Source organism: Trachymyrmex septentrionalis, unplaced genomic scaffold (assembly GCF_001594115.1).
Source record: "Trachymyrmex septentrionalis isolate Tsep2-gDNA-1 unplaced genomic scaffold, Tsep1.0 scaffold74, whole genome shotgun sequence".
Lineage (NCBI taxonomy): Eukaryota > Metazoa > Arthropoda > Insecta > Hymenoptera > Formicidae > Trachymyrmex > Trachymyrmex septentrionalis.
The window spans coordinates 1,817,184-1,832,670 of record NW_017305927.1 but is presented as its reverse complement, the minus strand read 5'-3'; the positions used below and the strand labels follow the sequence as shown (position 1 = coordinate 1,832,670).

At 32.4% G+C, this 15,487-nt stretch overlaps 1 protein-coding gene and 1 long non-coding RNA gene across 2 annotated transcripts in view; one reads left to right on the top strand and one right to left on the bottom strand.

Annotated features, from left to right (window-relative positions):
* Nucleotides 1-4,603: 4,603 nt before the first annotated feature.
* LOC108753999 lies at nucleotides 4,604-5,908 on the bottom strand. The gene is made up of 4 exons (XR_001939679.1): nucleotides 5,878-5,908; nucleotides 5,126-5,261; nucleotides 4,932-5,055; nucleotides 4,604-4,847 (listed from the first exon to the last, which is right to left on the bottom strand). It is a non-coding gene; the product is annotated as an uncharacterized LOC108753999 (long non-coding RNA).
* Nucleotides 5,909-7,344: 1,436 nt separating this feature from the next.
* LOC108754016 overlaps nucleotides 7,345-15,487 on the top strand; it is a 16,610-nt gene continuing 8,467 nt past the window's right edge. Inside the window, exons 1-5 of the mRNA XM_018496019.1 lie at nucleotides 7,345-7,633; nucleotides 9,414-9,474; nucleotides 9,703-9,841; nucleotides 10,273-10,476; nucleotides 11,295-11,388. Of these exons, the coding sequence (XP_018351521.1) occupies nucleotides 7,510-7,633; nucleotides 9,414-9,474; nucleotides 9,703-9,841; nucleotides 10,273-10,476; nucleotides 11,295-11,388 (622 nt within the window). The 5' untranslated portion in view covers nucleotides 7,345-7,509. The remainder of the gene's footprint in view (nucleotides 7,634-9,413; nucleotides 9,475-9,702; nucleotides 9,842-10,272; nucleotides 10,477-11,294; nucleotides 11,389-15,487) is intronic.

Here is a 15,487-nt window from a genome sequence, read left to right as displayed (position 1 = left end):
AGAGAGAGAGAGAGAGAGAGAGAGAGAGAGAGAGAGAGAGAGAAAGAGAGAGATTTAATAATAACGTACGTCCGTCGCATCGACAAGTCGAGATTGTTGAGAATACGCGAAAACGCAAAAGCGTTCATCGTGGGTTATGTAATGCATTTGTAATTGTCAGTCGTTGTTGTTAATCGATATGGCTTATAAAAGTAAATAAAGTCCGCTGATGGACGTCTTACACCCGAATTCTGATGTTTTTTCCTTTTTTTTCTTAGTATATTTTTCTTATGTAATTAATTAATTATCAGTATAAGGTACCGACGAGATACATTCTCATATAATTATTATAATTATTCGTATACTTTAAAACTAAGAACTGTAAGAGAAGTAATGATTTGACATGTATGGTATGCGATCGACTTGTCTTAATCGATGAAATTATTATTGTTAAATGTAAATAAAAGTTTTTCTTTAAAAAAAAATTCGAATAAAACATATTTTTGTAATAATGTTGTGTTTGTCAAATACCCTTGGTGTCGATCAATATTTTGTTTAAAATGTTTTTTTTTCTATCATCCGCATTTAAAATAAACAAAATGTCGAAAGCGATATTATTGATAGAGACAATAAAGATGATGCCAATATAATTTTATAATGTACAAATAAAAGCCTTTACATGTTGTGCAATTTTTAAATAATTTTTATTTGCTTATGTTCCATGGATCGGGGGGATCTACAACTAACTATCAATATCGACCTAAGTGGTTCAACAGATTAAATAAAAATATTAATAAAAATTTATTATTAGAAACATTTTATTATTCTGTTATGATCTTGATATAAAAATCTACAGAGAGATTAGTTTGATATGATGTTTATTGATATGATAGTAACAGTGAAAATTTTGTGTCTCTCATTCCTGTCATGTTGGCCTGCGTTGACCCACATTCACGCATGATAAATCGATAAAGTTGGCGCTTCCTGTCTACAAGAAGCATAGGGACATTTTAGATAACACATAACTTTTAATAAATTGTAATAATTATATATTCCTCCTATTCCAGAATAATATAAATTATGTCAAAACGTGATAGTTTACGAGATATTAATTTTTTATGATTTTCTATGCGTGTTATATCGCGTTTATAACCTCGACTTGGAAGAAATTAGCGTGGTCGATCACGTAAGGTGTGAGATCAGAAGGTTGGAAATATGAAGTTGGAATTCTTTTTTTTCATAGTATTTTTTTCTGAAATAAATAATCAAGTTAGTAATAAACTTATATTGAGCCAAATATATTTTCATATAATCTTTTTGTATGTATAGTTTTCAAACAACTGTAGAGAAAAACCTATTTGCTTTTCAATACCCGGTAAAAAATTTGTCATGTATAAATATATTTAGATGTGTATAAACATACATAAACGTAAATATTCATAAATATGTATGTATAATTATATATGAAATATGTTTATATGATCATACATTCCTCTTTCTTTTGTAAAATTATTTTTTAGTATAATAGAAATAATAATAATAATGTGTGAAAACATAAAAAAGATAATTAAAGGGATAATTTTAATTTAATTGTTTGTTTTAGAAAAAAACAAGTTTGGAAAAATTGCTCATACACAATTATGCATAATTTTTATATACATATAATTATACTTGCAGTTTTTTTAATAACATGTTACTAATAGTTAAAATGACAAAGTCAAGCAATTTCGCTCAATCCTTTTTTTTAGATACGCTCATTAAAATAAATTTAACATTGTTTTGTTAGTTTCTCTATTACTGTTTACACACACAAGCGCGCCACCCCCTCCCCCCCACACACACACACACACGAGAACTACACCCATTCAATTTTCGCGGGATTACGATAACTACATGAATATTTAACCAGTGATTCTTTTCTGTAAGGAGTCTCATCGAAATTGATCTAGTGCACATGTGATATAACATGCAGTTAATATCGTTAATTTTTCAGTCGTATTTTGTTACATTAGAAAGCAAATGCGTTTTTAATATTTTCAAGGCAGAAAAAGCAAGAACGTTTTGAAGTATATATCATCACCGGTATTATTAAAAATATTTGATTTAGCTTTGTGCACTCTAAAATCAAGTCTGCCTCGGCTTTATTATATTTACGAAGAGTCGTAATAACTTAGTCTTCGACAGATGTTCATATGCGGAATTTTATGCATGACGTCACAAAAGCCGGCGCTCATGCCTTTTAATACACATCGAGCTGCCGAGACCGCTGCGACATTTTTCGGTTGCTTGGCGTTACACGCTTACTTAAATAAAGCCACGAGAACGACATGTTCTTTTTTGCTATCGCTTGCTCTCGTTCGCTCTCAATGCGCTGAAGGCGACACACACAGTGTGACACAAAAACATAGTGCGACTTGCGTCCACCCCAGCAAAAGAGAATGGATTAAAATGGAAATTTTTTTCTATCCGAATGTGTATTTTAAATAGCAAATACTTTTTTTGGATTTAATTAGATTCAATTGGATTCAATTAGATTCAATTGAATGCAATTGGATTGAAAAACTGCATTCTCTATTCAAAATTTTTAATTGAACAATATTCACAATGCACAGAAAAAACTAATATTATTTTTAGATTGAAAGGCATAGAGATATGCTCCATGCAATTCCTATAAATGAATTAAATGCATTCAGGATTAAAAAGCATTCATTTTAACATTCGTGAATCAATATTTCTGAAAATCTGAAATCATTTCAATTCATTCTCGTTTGCTGGAACTCAGCTATAACTATAGCTATCGGCATCTATCCCTATTCTTCCCCCACCAAGTTACCAAGTGCGAAACTTCTTCAGCCAATCGGATTTTGGGGGAGTTTCTAAAGCTGGACCAGGCGGAACCAGACGGAGCTAGGCGGAGTCAAGTACCATACTTTTGCAAGCACGTCCTAAGTAAAATCATCCATACACTACCGCTATTTATTTTCGGTTTGGGAACTACGTGGCCTATATCTATTTTCTGACACTGTCGATAAAATCATATCGCCGAAAGTAGATGTGATTCTTGTAACTTACTTGTAAGTTACTTATAACTTTATTATTTATTCTTGTAATCTCATTTTCATTGATAATAAATATTTTTAATGTACATTGTGCAGTGTATTAATTTGCTGGGTCATAGTAGTGACCCGACTTATCGACGTTTATTTTTTACTCAAATATTATTCAACTTTACAGAAAAACTACAAGAGACAAAAATCATTTATTTTCTTCTCATAGAACTCTAAGAATTTTTTCAGAATTTTTTACCAACTTTTTAGTATTGCATTTTCTTATTTTCGATAAGTCAGGTCGCTGTTATAACTTAGCAAATTAATGTACTACACTGTACCTGCTTAAAGGTAAGTATTAACAAATACTGACAGTATTACTCTATCGTGTGTGGTTAATATTGATGGATTGACACGTAGGACATAGAATATTGACGGTGATCTAGATTTTGATTCTCAAGCATCCAATATTATTAAGATTCATGTCACAGTATGTCACAGTATAATAGATATTGTACATAAAATTAAAGTAAAATATATTGTCCGTAATACTAATGGTGTAGGTTATAAAAATACTAAAAAGATTACTACATACTGATTCAGTATTACTGATCAGTATTATTGATCAATATTATTGACTCTATAGGTCACCTTAAAACTTTATATGGGAAATATACAACAAAACTATAATTTTCTTATTTGTAAACAAAAGAATAAAAGGAGTATTTATTTGAAGGAAGTCTCTTACATTAGAAGGTCAAAAAAGTAGATTTTTTTTCCATAAATCGATGATGCAACTTCTCGAGAATATATCTCTACAATTTTAGAGTGAAATTCGAAGTTCTCCGATATAAATTCACAACGCTTGTATGCGCAGGTGCACAGCGCGCAGGTATAATAAACAATTAAAAAAAGTTTTTTATAGTTCTAAATTACTCTTAAAACCATTCAATTTTCATTCCGGAAAATTTTTCTATCTCTTATAGTTTCGATATTTGCTTTGAAAGAAAAAAAAAAGATTTTTTCGAAGGGGTGTTATTCACCCTCTAAATCTCGAGTTAAACAAATAAAAAAATATAGATCTAATATTTTTTCATGTTCTACATATCCAAAGTTCAAAATCGGTGAAGGTTGGTTTTTTTGTTAGTAGTCTAAGTAGAATGGCTCAAATTGCTCAAAATGAATTCCATGAGGAAGCTGAATGATTATTGTATGTCCTTAAAATAACAAATTAACCTCCGAGTATTGTAAATACTTAAGAATTAAATCGAAAACTTTAAACGCATTTTTCTCGAAATCTGTTTTTTCTTCAATTTTGTATACACGATTGAAAAAAAAAATATTTGACCAATCGACTTTTTATAAGGCTCATTAGTTAGCTAATAGTCTCAATCATTGTCGATAAGGTTTATTTAGGATGAAAAACTATTACAATTAAAAATATTTCTTAATTTTCTGTTTCAAAAATTACAGCCCCTAGAACGTATACAAAATCATAACGTCATAGCGAGATATCAAATTAAATGTTCATATTTTTATTATTTATAATATTTTTTACATGAAAATTTGTACGTGCTTCACAATAGTTATGTTAAAATGTGTAAAAAGTTTTAAAACAATAAATATTAGTCTTCCTTTAAAAAAAAATTATGAAGAATCACCATTTTTTCGGTCTCTTAATGTAGGAGACCCTCTCCAACGACGTATTGATCTTTCATCGCAGATCAGATATCAAGAGTACTCGAATTCTCTCATAATCAATTCTATAGTACTTGTTGAACTTGGAAGCGGCGATGGGGAAACAAGTGCTTCTGCAGAGGGCTGAAATAAATTAGAATAAATTACATCTGCGTAGTAGATTTTTTTATAACCCGTATCAATAAAAAGATAACTGATAAATCTTACAGCAAGATCGTTCGGTATGCCTTAATTTTTTTTTTATGATGCGGTGGAGTAACAGGGACACCAGGTATTGCAACATCTTCCATTAATTTTCCATTATTCTTTGTGTTAACAATGACATCAGGTTCTGAAGTATAATAGTCTAAAAATATAGACATATACTAAGTTCTATTAAATAATGATAAAAATATACTTACTACATCATTCTTATCGATAATTTCTTGGATAATACATTCTTCCCAATTACTTTTCTTACTATGTAACACTCATGAGTCTTGTATAGATTCTTCGCTATATTCTAGCAGATCGAGCTTTTGTAACAGCTTCATGCGTCTATGATTAAGAAAGAAACGTAAATATAAACTTTGCATATTAACTCAATATATAACGGAATATATATGCGAGGGTAAGTCAATAAGTTCTTAGAAAATCTGTCAAAGGGCATTCGCAGTGTCATGTCACATTACTTTTTGACAAGTAGCATTTTTCAGCTAATTACTATCAAATTTTGAGGAATTCATCGCGTGGTTTAATTTCTGTAGACGATTAAAGAGAACCTTTGTATTTTTTGCAAAATGGAAAAAAACGAGTTTCGTGCAGTGATCAAACATCTACATATGAAAGGTTTAAAGCCAAAAGAAATCAAAGCCGAGTTGAATAATGTTCATAGCACATCTGCACCAGCGTTTGCGACTGTATACAATTGGGTGAATGAATTTAAACGTGGTCGTACATCCACATGTGATGCATCTCGTTCGGGACGTCCAATTGAGGCTGTTACGCCAGAAATCGTTGATAAAGTCTCCGATATTGTTTTGACTGATCGACGAGTGAAAGTGCGCGAGCTTGTTAAGGCCACAGGCATATCACATAGCACAGTGATTTCAATTTTGCACGAACAATTGGGTATGAAAAAGCTATCGGCAACATGGGTGCCGCGTTTGCTTACTGTGGATCATAAGCGCGACCGTGTGCCGATTTCAAAATAATGTTTGGAAATGTTTCAACGTAATCCAGATGAATTTCTGCGTCGATTTATTACTGTAGACGAACATGGATCCATTACTTTACACCCGAGGCGAAGAAACAGTCAAAACAATGGACTTCAATGGGTGAACCAGCTCCGAAGAAGGCGAAGACCGTGAAGTCGGCCGGTGATGGCCACAGTTTTTTGGGATGCACGCGGTATAATTCATATTGATTACCTTCCGTCGAATCCATCTAAAATGTTCCATTAAAAAATGTATAAAACAAATGTGATTAACAAAATTTTAATAACTATTTCGTTATTTTTTCATAAAATTAATTTTTTTTAAAGTTTGAGGTTACTCGGAAAAGTAACAAAATATAAAAATACATATCTTAATACTTTTAAATATAAATAAATATTAATATAAAAAACATTTAGCAAAAATAATTATTTCTATAATTATAAGTGAGATATAAAGAGAATTACCTTAGATTTTCCTGCTAAATCTCGATGTAAAAAAGAGGTTATATCTATGCTCGGTATCTTGGCTAGCTAGCTTTGCGCTTATGGTCAGTGTTGCCAAATGCTTTCGTCGATTTTCCCCTAGAATAAAAGTGTTGCCGAGATAGAGTTCTTCAAAAGTAGAGATCAGCTAAAAAATCGCCCGTGTTAGGAAACCGGAAATCACGTGATCTTGGAAATGCGCGGCCTAATGAAATGCCGAATAGGAGGTTCCGGGGTGCATCCAATAAATCTGGCAGTACTACTGTACAAGGGGAATTTTTTAACAGGTAGGCAATGTGTCCGCTATCCTTTTTCAGGGGGGCAGGCACATCGAATCCTGTACTCTCAGAGGATCGGATGTCTTCTCATTATCCGGTTAAGTTCTTTATAGAGCATCCTGGATGATGGGCTTAGTGAAAATTTTTCTCCTCCTACGCAAAAAAAACCTTGTTATAATAATAATTTGGTAACGACAATCTGATTTTTTTATGACGGTAATGAACATTAGAGTTAGAAAGGTAAAATTACTTGTAACAGGTTGAAAACGTCATTTAAATAATAAATATAAAGCTCATCGAACTTAAGCTCATAACAAATCTTCTGAAGTGAAGCACGAGAAATTTTTTCAGGCGCTAGGCAGTGTTTTAAATAATACGAAAGATTGGGATGAAAAGTGAAAGGAGCGAAACATCAGCGAGAAATTAGAAAAATTAAAGAATAAAAATACTTAATTGTTAAACGTTAAATAATTTTCAAATTGCTAAATAATTAAATAATTAATGTTAAATAATTTTAATGTTAATTTAATGTTAATGTTGAATAATTTTAAATTATTCTTTTAAAATGTATCTCCTTATATAATATAAATTGCGTTACATTCCTAATGGTCCTTATCAGGATTCCTTATCAGGACCTGACATTAAAGACAATTTGGGGCCTTAATCACATTCTGATTCAATTTCTGCTCATGTAGGGGCTACAGCGCAAGCTTCGAATCGATCTTCCACCCCCATCTCATCCTCCCCAGGCGTCCGCGAAGAACCCTCGGCCGACGACTCTGTTGTCGACCCAACAACAGTTCAAAACCTTCCGAGACCTATTGCAAACATGGCGTTGGATTTCGCAGCGACGTATAAAGTCTTGGTATTAGGCGACTCGAACGTTGGCAAGACCTGTATCGTGCATCGCTACTGCGACGAACGGTACTACGACACTTATATCTCGACGATAGGTGAGAAGACATCAATATAAAAATATTCATCGGATTTCCCGTTCTCACCTGCGACGACCGCCTCCGGAGTCGTATTGTTTCAGCGACTTATTGTTGGGTATTTATTGTGACGTATCTTGGTGCCAGTTACGACTAGTTTACGACAGCTCATTTTCTTTGGTAACGGTAACAATAAAGTCACGCGTTTTAATTTTGTGCCGGATCGACGCATCAGTCCCATACATCGTTGACACGAATAGTCGTTAATTAACCCTTGGCTATTATAGATGAGGTCACGTCTTTGTCTCCAATACAGACCTGCTATTAGAAAAGAACACCTGCTTCAATTCATTTCATTGTTCTAATTTTATGCATTTAATGTGCAACGTTTTCATCTTCTTCATTTGTCGCGAAATAGTGAGAAGTAGAATCAATTTTCTCTTTTGACATTTTAATTTGAACTTAACATTATTTACATTCTCAGCAAAAATAAATACATAGTATAATTAATTACTCCATTCACTAAATTTAATTAACTTGTCAATTGGCAAATTTATGTATTTCATAAAAAATATATATTATGTATCATCGATCAGCTGATTATCTTACGTGTATTGATCTCGCATTTTTCGAATTTTGTAATTTTCTTAATTACACTGTGTTATATTGCGTTTGTGCTGCAAACCGCAGCTCAATAACATGAAGCGTTAAAAAAATTTTGCTAGCCTTACCAATATTTAGGAATAAAAAACTTTAAACTCCTGTAACTTGCGAACTATATGCGATAATCGAATTTTGCGAGTTGTGCTGAATTGATTTTGAGTAGCACAATTCAGCACAACTCGCAGAGTTCAATTACCTCACATTGTTCGCAAATTGCATGAGTTTGAAGTTTTTCATTCCTAAAAATTTTTGACGAATGATTCATATCTTTGACGATAAATTTTGCAATTAAGAAAAGTTGTCGTACTGTTGTAGCATAATCTGGCACAACTTAAAAAAATAAAAAAATGTTGAATTTTTTATTTACCCCCATCCTTTTTTCAAAAATTTTTACCGAACCTTAAGCCAACCTCAACTTTTTATGCATGTGCTTTGTAAAATTGAGTAGCACAATTCAGCACAACTCGCAGAATTCGTTTATCTCACATCATTTGTGAGTTACACAAATTTGAAGTTTCATGGTTAGCAAATTTTTTTTGAAAGAGGGAAAACATTTCATGTCATTGAGTGGCAGTTTGCGTCACAAATCGGCTCAAACGTAGCGCAACTCATTGTCAGCACAATTAAAAAAATTACAAAATTCGGAAAATGAGGGACCAACTTCACAAACGTGATTATCTTGCATTCGCTCTAACTTTGATGTCATTATGTATAACTACCTAGTTTTAAACTTATTGTCAGACCGAATTATTCTCAGCAATTGTCTCGATATAAATTGTCATAATTATAAAAATGTTCCAAAGATATACTACAAAGATATATACTCTCGCTTCGATGAAATAATATAATATTTTATAATTGGCTTTGTATTTGTTTTCACAATCAGTTTACAAATAATAATTCAATTCTTGTATACATAAAGTTTTAATCAATTTGTTTGCATGCAAAGGAATTCTGATGTATAAACTGTTACAATGGCCATTTAATTAGAAATAGCATCTAATGGCTCCGAGCTACAAATATATAATTAAAGTATATCATGAGTCCTTGATTTTAAACTTTAATATTTGTTTAATGTGCAAGTACCCCGAAAATATTTACACATGATGACAGATATAAATGGCGAATATGTCTGCAGGTATTGATTTCAAACAGAAGATCATTAACTTAGATGGAACACCGATTAAATTACAAATCTGGTGAGTATTAATTAGTTTTTGCCCGCGAGTTATTAAATTAATCATCAACTAATGTTTAAATTCATATAAAGAAACCAAAGAATTCTCTCTTAGAAGATTTTAGTCTTTATTTTTAGTTCTCTCAGGTTTCATAAAGCCATAATCTGCATGTAAAGTGACAAGTCGTATATAAATAAAATAAAGTAATAGAAAGTACATCTCTAAATGTATCTTTTTTTTTTTGTAAAGGGATACTGCCGGCCAAGAAAGATTTCGAACTTTAACAACGGCGTACTATCGTGGTGCCATGGGTATCCTTTTGATGTACGATGTCACTAGTTTGGAGAGTTTCAACCATTTATCGTATTGGCTACGAAATATTCAAGAAGTAAGATTAAAGATAGAATAGATTTTAATAATAGAACGTTACGTGAACAAAAATAAATTCGCGCTGCATATTTTTGAAATGGCCGCGATTAAATGACCTTAAGAAGTCGAGAAAAAGAATTGAAAGTATTAAAAGACTGTTCGAATAAAATCACGACCTATAAACTTGAAATCAGAAAAATTTGCAAAGAAAATGGATAAATTATGTTAAAAGATTATCAACTATTATTATAGCCAATTAATATGTTAAATCTTTTAATAAATTATAACCAATTAACATGTTAAATTTTTCAATATAAATTGAGATTGAAAGAAAATTAATTTCATGGAGAAATGAATAAATAGAAGTTTCGTAACGTCATGAATGAGTTCAAAGTTATCTGCACGCAACAAAATTTTGAATTATAAGTAATTTTTTCATTTGCATAACAGAATGCATCACCGGACGTAGTAAAAGTTTTGGCTGCGAATAAATGCGACGCGACCGCGCATCGCGCCGTAGACGCCGAAAGAGGTCAAAAGATTGCCGAAAATTTTGATATGCCCTTCTTCGAGGTATCGTGCAAGGAGAATATCAACATCGAAGAGGCTTTTCTTACTTTAGCTAGAAGAATACGGGAACAACGAGGACGTCGGGTAAGACTTGTTTATGTTAATAACTTGTTCTTTTGTATGTTCTGAGAAAAACAGTATTAGCAACTAATAAGTTAGCACATAGTGGTAGAACATAAATTATAGTAAGTCAAAATGACATTAAGTAGAAGTCATTTTAGGAAAACCTTTTAATAATAATTTTTAAAACTTTAAATACAAAGCGCCTTCCCGGTCCGAGTGTTAAGATGTTGAACTACTATATAATATACATTCATTTAAATTGAATTAATTGAAATAATTTTTAACTTTATAAAATATTTTCAATAAGTTATGTAATATTTTTAATATTTTATTTAATAACTTTGAATTTAAAAAAATTTTAAAAATTATTATCATGTCAAGAATTAATTAAAGTTATTGTCAAAAGTACATTAAATGATATTATTATAATTTTTTTAAGAATTTTTACTTGATGTCATTTTACTTGATGATCTTATTAATTTTGTGTTCTATCTAAAATATAATAGACGCACAGAAAAAAATCTTAATAGCATTAGTTAATAGCTAATTGAAAAAAATCCAAATGAAATATTTATTTAATAACATTATTAATGAAGTAATATTTAAACAAATGGTATTTTAAAACAATAATAGGGTTTGTTTCATTAATATTATCACTGAAAATTAACAAGATTATTTTTTATTAGAATGTTGGCTAACGTTCTCAATAATCTTTTTTTTTTTTTATTATAATTCCTTTTATAATAGAAGGAATTTCAATGAGACACTTTTCTTCGCTCTTATCTTTTGACTGCAAACTTAACGGACCTGAGCTATCTCATGAACAATTATTGTTGCAGGCAAGCCTGTTCGAGGCTTCCGAGAGAGAAGGCGCGGACAGTATAATTAAGGCGCAGTCACCGTCTCAACAAGGTGATGCTTGGAGATGCAGCTGTTAGTTCGGTGGATGATCATCCGAAGTCTATCCGGCCGGTTGGAAGTTTCGACGGCTAGCCAAGAATTAAATCCACAAAGGATTTCGTCTGTTCATCGTGTATGAGAGGTCAAATATCGCTCGTTTCTGTATCTGTACATACGCAACGCGGTCATGAGTCGGTCGTCGAACGGAAATCGACCTGGACGACGCAAAAAGTGTTCGTATATCCGGCGAGAGTGGCCTGGGCAAGTATTTACGATACCACCACACCATCTGCAATAATCGCAACGGATATTATAGGTATTATGTATGCACCCTACTACGTGCGAGAGCATCGAGCTCGAATGACGACGTCATAGTTTATTAAGTAATGCAGCGATGGTAACGCGAAACAAATATAATCTACCGCAATCCTGCATCGTCGTCACCTTGGTCGTGTCACAGTCATGTTAAACACCGTAGGAAACATTTGTTGCCAGTGCGAGGCAAATTCTCGCGTTCAGAGTAATCCGAAAACACACGTATGCGCACATTACATTCGGTTAAGCCCAAGCTACGTACATTCGAGACTATCACAAAGTTTGTCTATGATAAGCAATTACACGTCGTAGATGTCTATTTATAGTGATACGAGTTACATTCGTGCGAATGTAGAGACTCGACAAAATTCTTGCTATAAGATAGGTAATCGAATGTCTGAAAGCATCATCGAGAGATGTGACAATTGATCTGATGAATCGTAAGCCAGTTTCACGAACACAGAAAGGACGATTTTGAAGTATTTAAAAATTTAGTTAAAGACAGATCTGAAAAAAATTTTATGTTGGCTATCAAAACAATTACTAGGACTCTTAAGTATGACAAGTAATGCTACAAAAAGTTTTGCCAATCTAGCTACTAATTTGAATATTCTATATATAATAATTATTTTGGTGATCCAACAAAGTTATTTTCGGATATGTATCTGTCCAAATTTTTAGATACTACAGCAAAATTGTCTTTTCTATACATCGATTAACTCTTCCAAGTAAACTGATGCTTTTTGTTCCGCGCGGGTTTAACATAAATCCACACGGACAAAACGGTTTTGTGTATGTAAAAATTTAGCTGAATACAGATCTGAAAATAGTTTTATTGATAAAGTATTATATAAGACACTCAAGCTAGTCGTTGTAAAAACTTTTTGCAGCATTACTGATTATGTTTGTTTCCTGTATAATTATTTGACTCAAAACAAAATTACATTCAGATCTGTTATTTACCTAAATTTAACTACTTTATCAAAAAATCGTTTTTTTCCGTGAATAAATATTTAATAGTTCAGCTCTGGGAGAGAAAAGACTATAGCTGAGAGTTATGAGACAAAGATTAGAGAAGATTTCTCGACTGACTCGAATTTGAAAGGCTCACGAGACGTGTATTTGTCTGCAAACAATTTTCGGAAAATCTCGCCAATGTTAGACTTTCGCGGATCAGACGCATTCATTGGGTATCGTAAGCAGTTTAAGAAGATTCGATTAGATTCGCTTGGTAAGGCCTAATTAAAAGGAAACATCTTGATGCTGTTAAGGCGACACACTTTCACAGTAATCGATGTATTACTATTTTAGTATGTCTATAGCGAGGAAGACATCATCAAGCGCATTGTGATTACCGTCTAAAAACGATATTATTATATAAGATTTGCGATTACTACCGATGTCTCTCAACAAGGACCAGGGTTCTTCTCTCAAAGAAGAGCTTGCGCGATTACGTCGGGATCATTTGATGCACAGATGCCAAAATTTGCGAAAATATCTCTTTGATGTTGGGTATTCGAGCCAATATTACACAAATTACGAAAAATAGAGTTTGTTTTCAATATCGAGATATGAATGATTCTTTTAATAAACGTTATTTCTTCTAAAATTAAAGGAATTTGCCGAATTAAACGCAGACAAAAAATTCTGTGTCAAACCAATTTTAAAGTTATAAAATTATTTCACGCTGGAAATAGTAAACTTAAATGAGAGAAATGACTGTTAAAGGAATATTCTCGAGCAAGGAAACATCTCGAGTATTTTAACAAATTTTGTTTAACCAAATACATATATCAAAGAAACCGAGATTTATCGCATTATTGCACGCGAAGCTTTCTTTAAAAGAGATAACACTATGGACTGTTTTCACATTGGTGTCAAATAAAACTTTCCTTTTGCCTTGAGAAAATGGTGTATCGTAAAACTAGCGAAAGCTACTTATCCGAGAAAGAACTGCTGATATGTGTTCATGTGTTCATAATAAAAAATAATGTTCTCAGTCTGAAGTAAAGTTTCGAAACGAGGCTGCGAATCGATACTGGCGAGCACTTGACATCTGTATATCAAACCTTTCATATCGGTGCACACACACGTGATAATCCACGCTTAATTAATGCGCTTTGATAATCGTGATGAAACATTTTCGGTGATTCACATTATATTCGACGAACGACGATTTACGATAAGGCAATACATTCTATTACAGAATGTCTGGCACCAATCTTATTTCGCATAAAAATAGAGCACTTAATTAGTCCTACGAAAAAAGAGGGACAGTAACGTCCTTGCATTTTTTGCCATATTTGCGGTCGGAAGAAAATAAAAGGGCCACAAGAGATTATGTTAGCTGCCATGTAACCACTGCAATGCGTGTGCATACGTGCATATTTTTATGCGTAAATCTTTCGACTAATCTTAAATGATACGGATTAATCTTTAATTTTTAAACTGTGAGAGAGCTTTTGTAAACACATATAAAATCAAGTTTCCCGGATTTTATTTAAACACTTTTCGTTTGATACGTTTATTTGCAAAGCAAATTTATTTATTGCATCATAATAAGTGAGATTGGAAAATAAATCGGAGGATAAGAATTTGCACAAAATATAATTATTGAGAATATGCACGGTAGATCAAAATTTGGAAATATTTTTTATAAAGTTGACGTTTCACTTCTCCAAATATCCACAGCAATGTTTTGGAATCCAATAACTATTATTGGATTTGAAAAGTTATTGTTAAAAAAACACATTGATATTTGAATAGTTCCAAAAATGTCAATTAAAAAAAAAAGTGTTTCCAAACTTTGGAATATATAGTAACATATGATCGTTTCAACGATAAAACAAAACATTTATTATAAAGATTTGTTCTTTAAACCTTGATTAAACCTTCAATTCTATTCACGAGTTATTTTCACAGTACAAAAAATATTTTTTGGAAAATTATTTTATAATAATTAGTTAATATTGTTTGAAAAATTACTCGTATCTATTATCGAAAATCACATCATAATCAACAAAACATAAAATCGTGGTTGGCCTTTCGATAAAATCACCTTCATCGTTCGTACTTCTCGTTTGCGCTGGCAGAAACGTAAAAGCCTTTATTGTGCCTATCAGTGATTATATAAGAAAGAAAATAAAGATGAAAAGAAAATAGATAAGAAATACGTTGCACGAGAGATCGCTTTATGATCAATCAGAAGAAAATTATGGGATGGTAAACGCGATGATGGTAGATATCTGATTAAAGCTTAAAATTTTGCTTTATTAATCTCTCTGAGGATATTGCATCTTCTGGGATTATGCGAAAGAGAATCGATAGATACTTGCGATATATTATTGTTTTCTTATTCATAAGTATATATCTTAAAAATCGAGTCTCTCGTGTTCTGGGAAATTGCAACGATTTTCATCGCTGTGATTTCTGATTTATATACACAACAATTCTGCTTCAGGCTGCATTCATACGTGCACTTGGTGCTGGATCACGAATGGCAATTTTGTAAGTCTGCAATCTTCTGGCGGTATACGATATCGATGGCGCCCGGGAATTTTTGAGGAAACTCAGCTCGCGCTTTTTCACATGCTTGCATATGCGATTCCAGGCTACATCGCGACACAACCAAGTCGCAAAGAGCGCATGCACTCTTCAGACGAGAAACACACTATATCCGTCACGATCGACATGTAGTGATATACTTACGAAATGAGATCACTTAACGAATCGGGCACGTTAACGAAATGGTGATCGCTACGGTATCATTTGTTTTTTTTTAATCGCAATCCTAAACGTAATAGTTTTACGACATAGG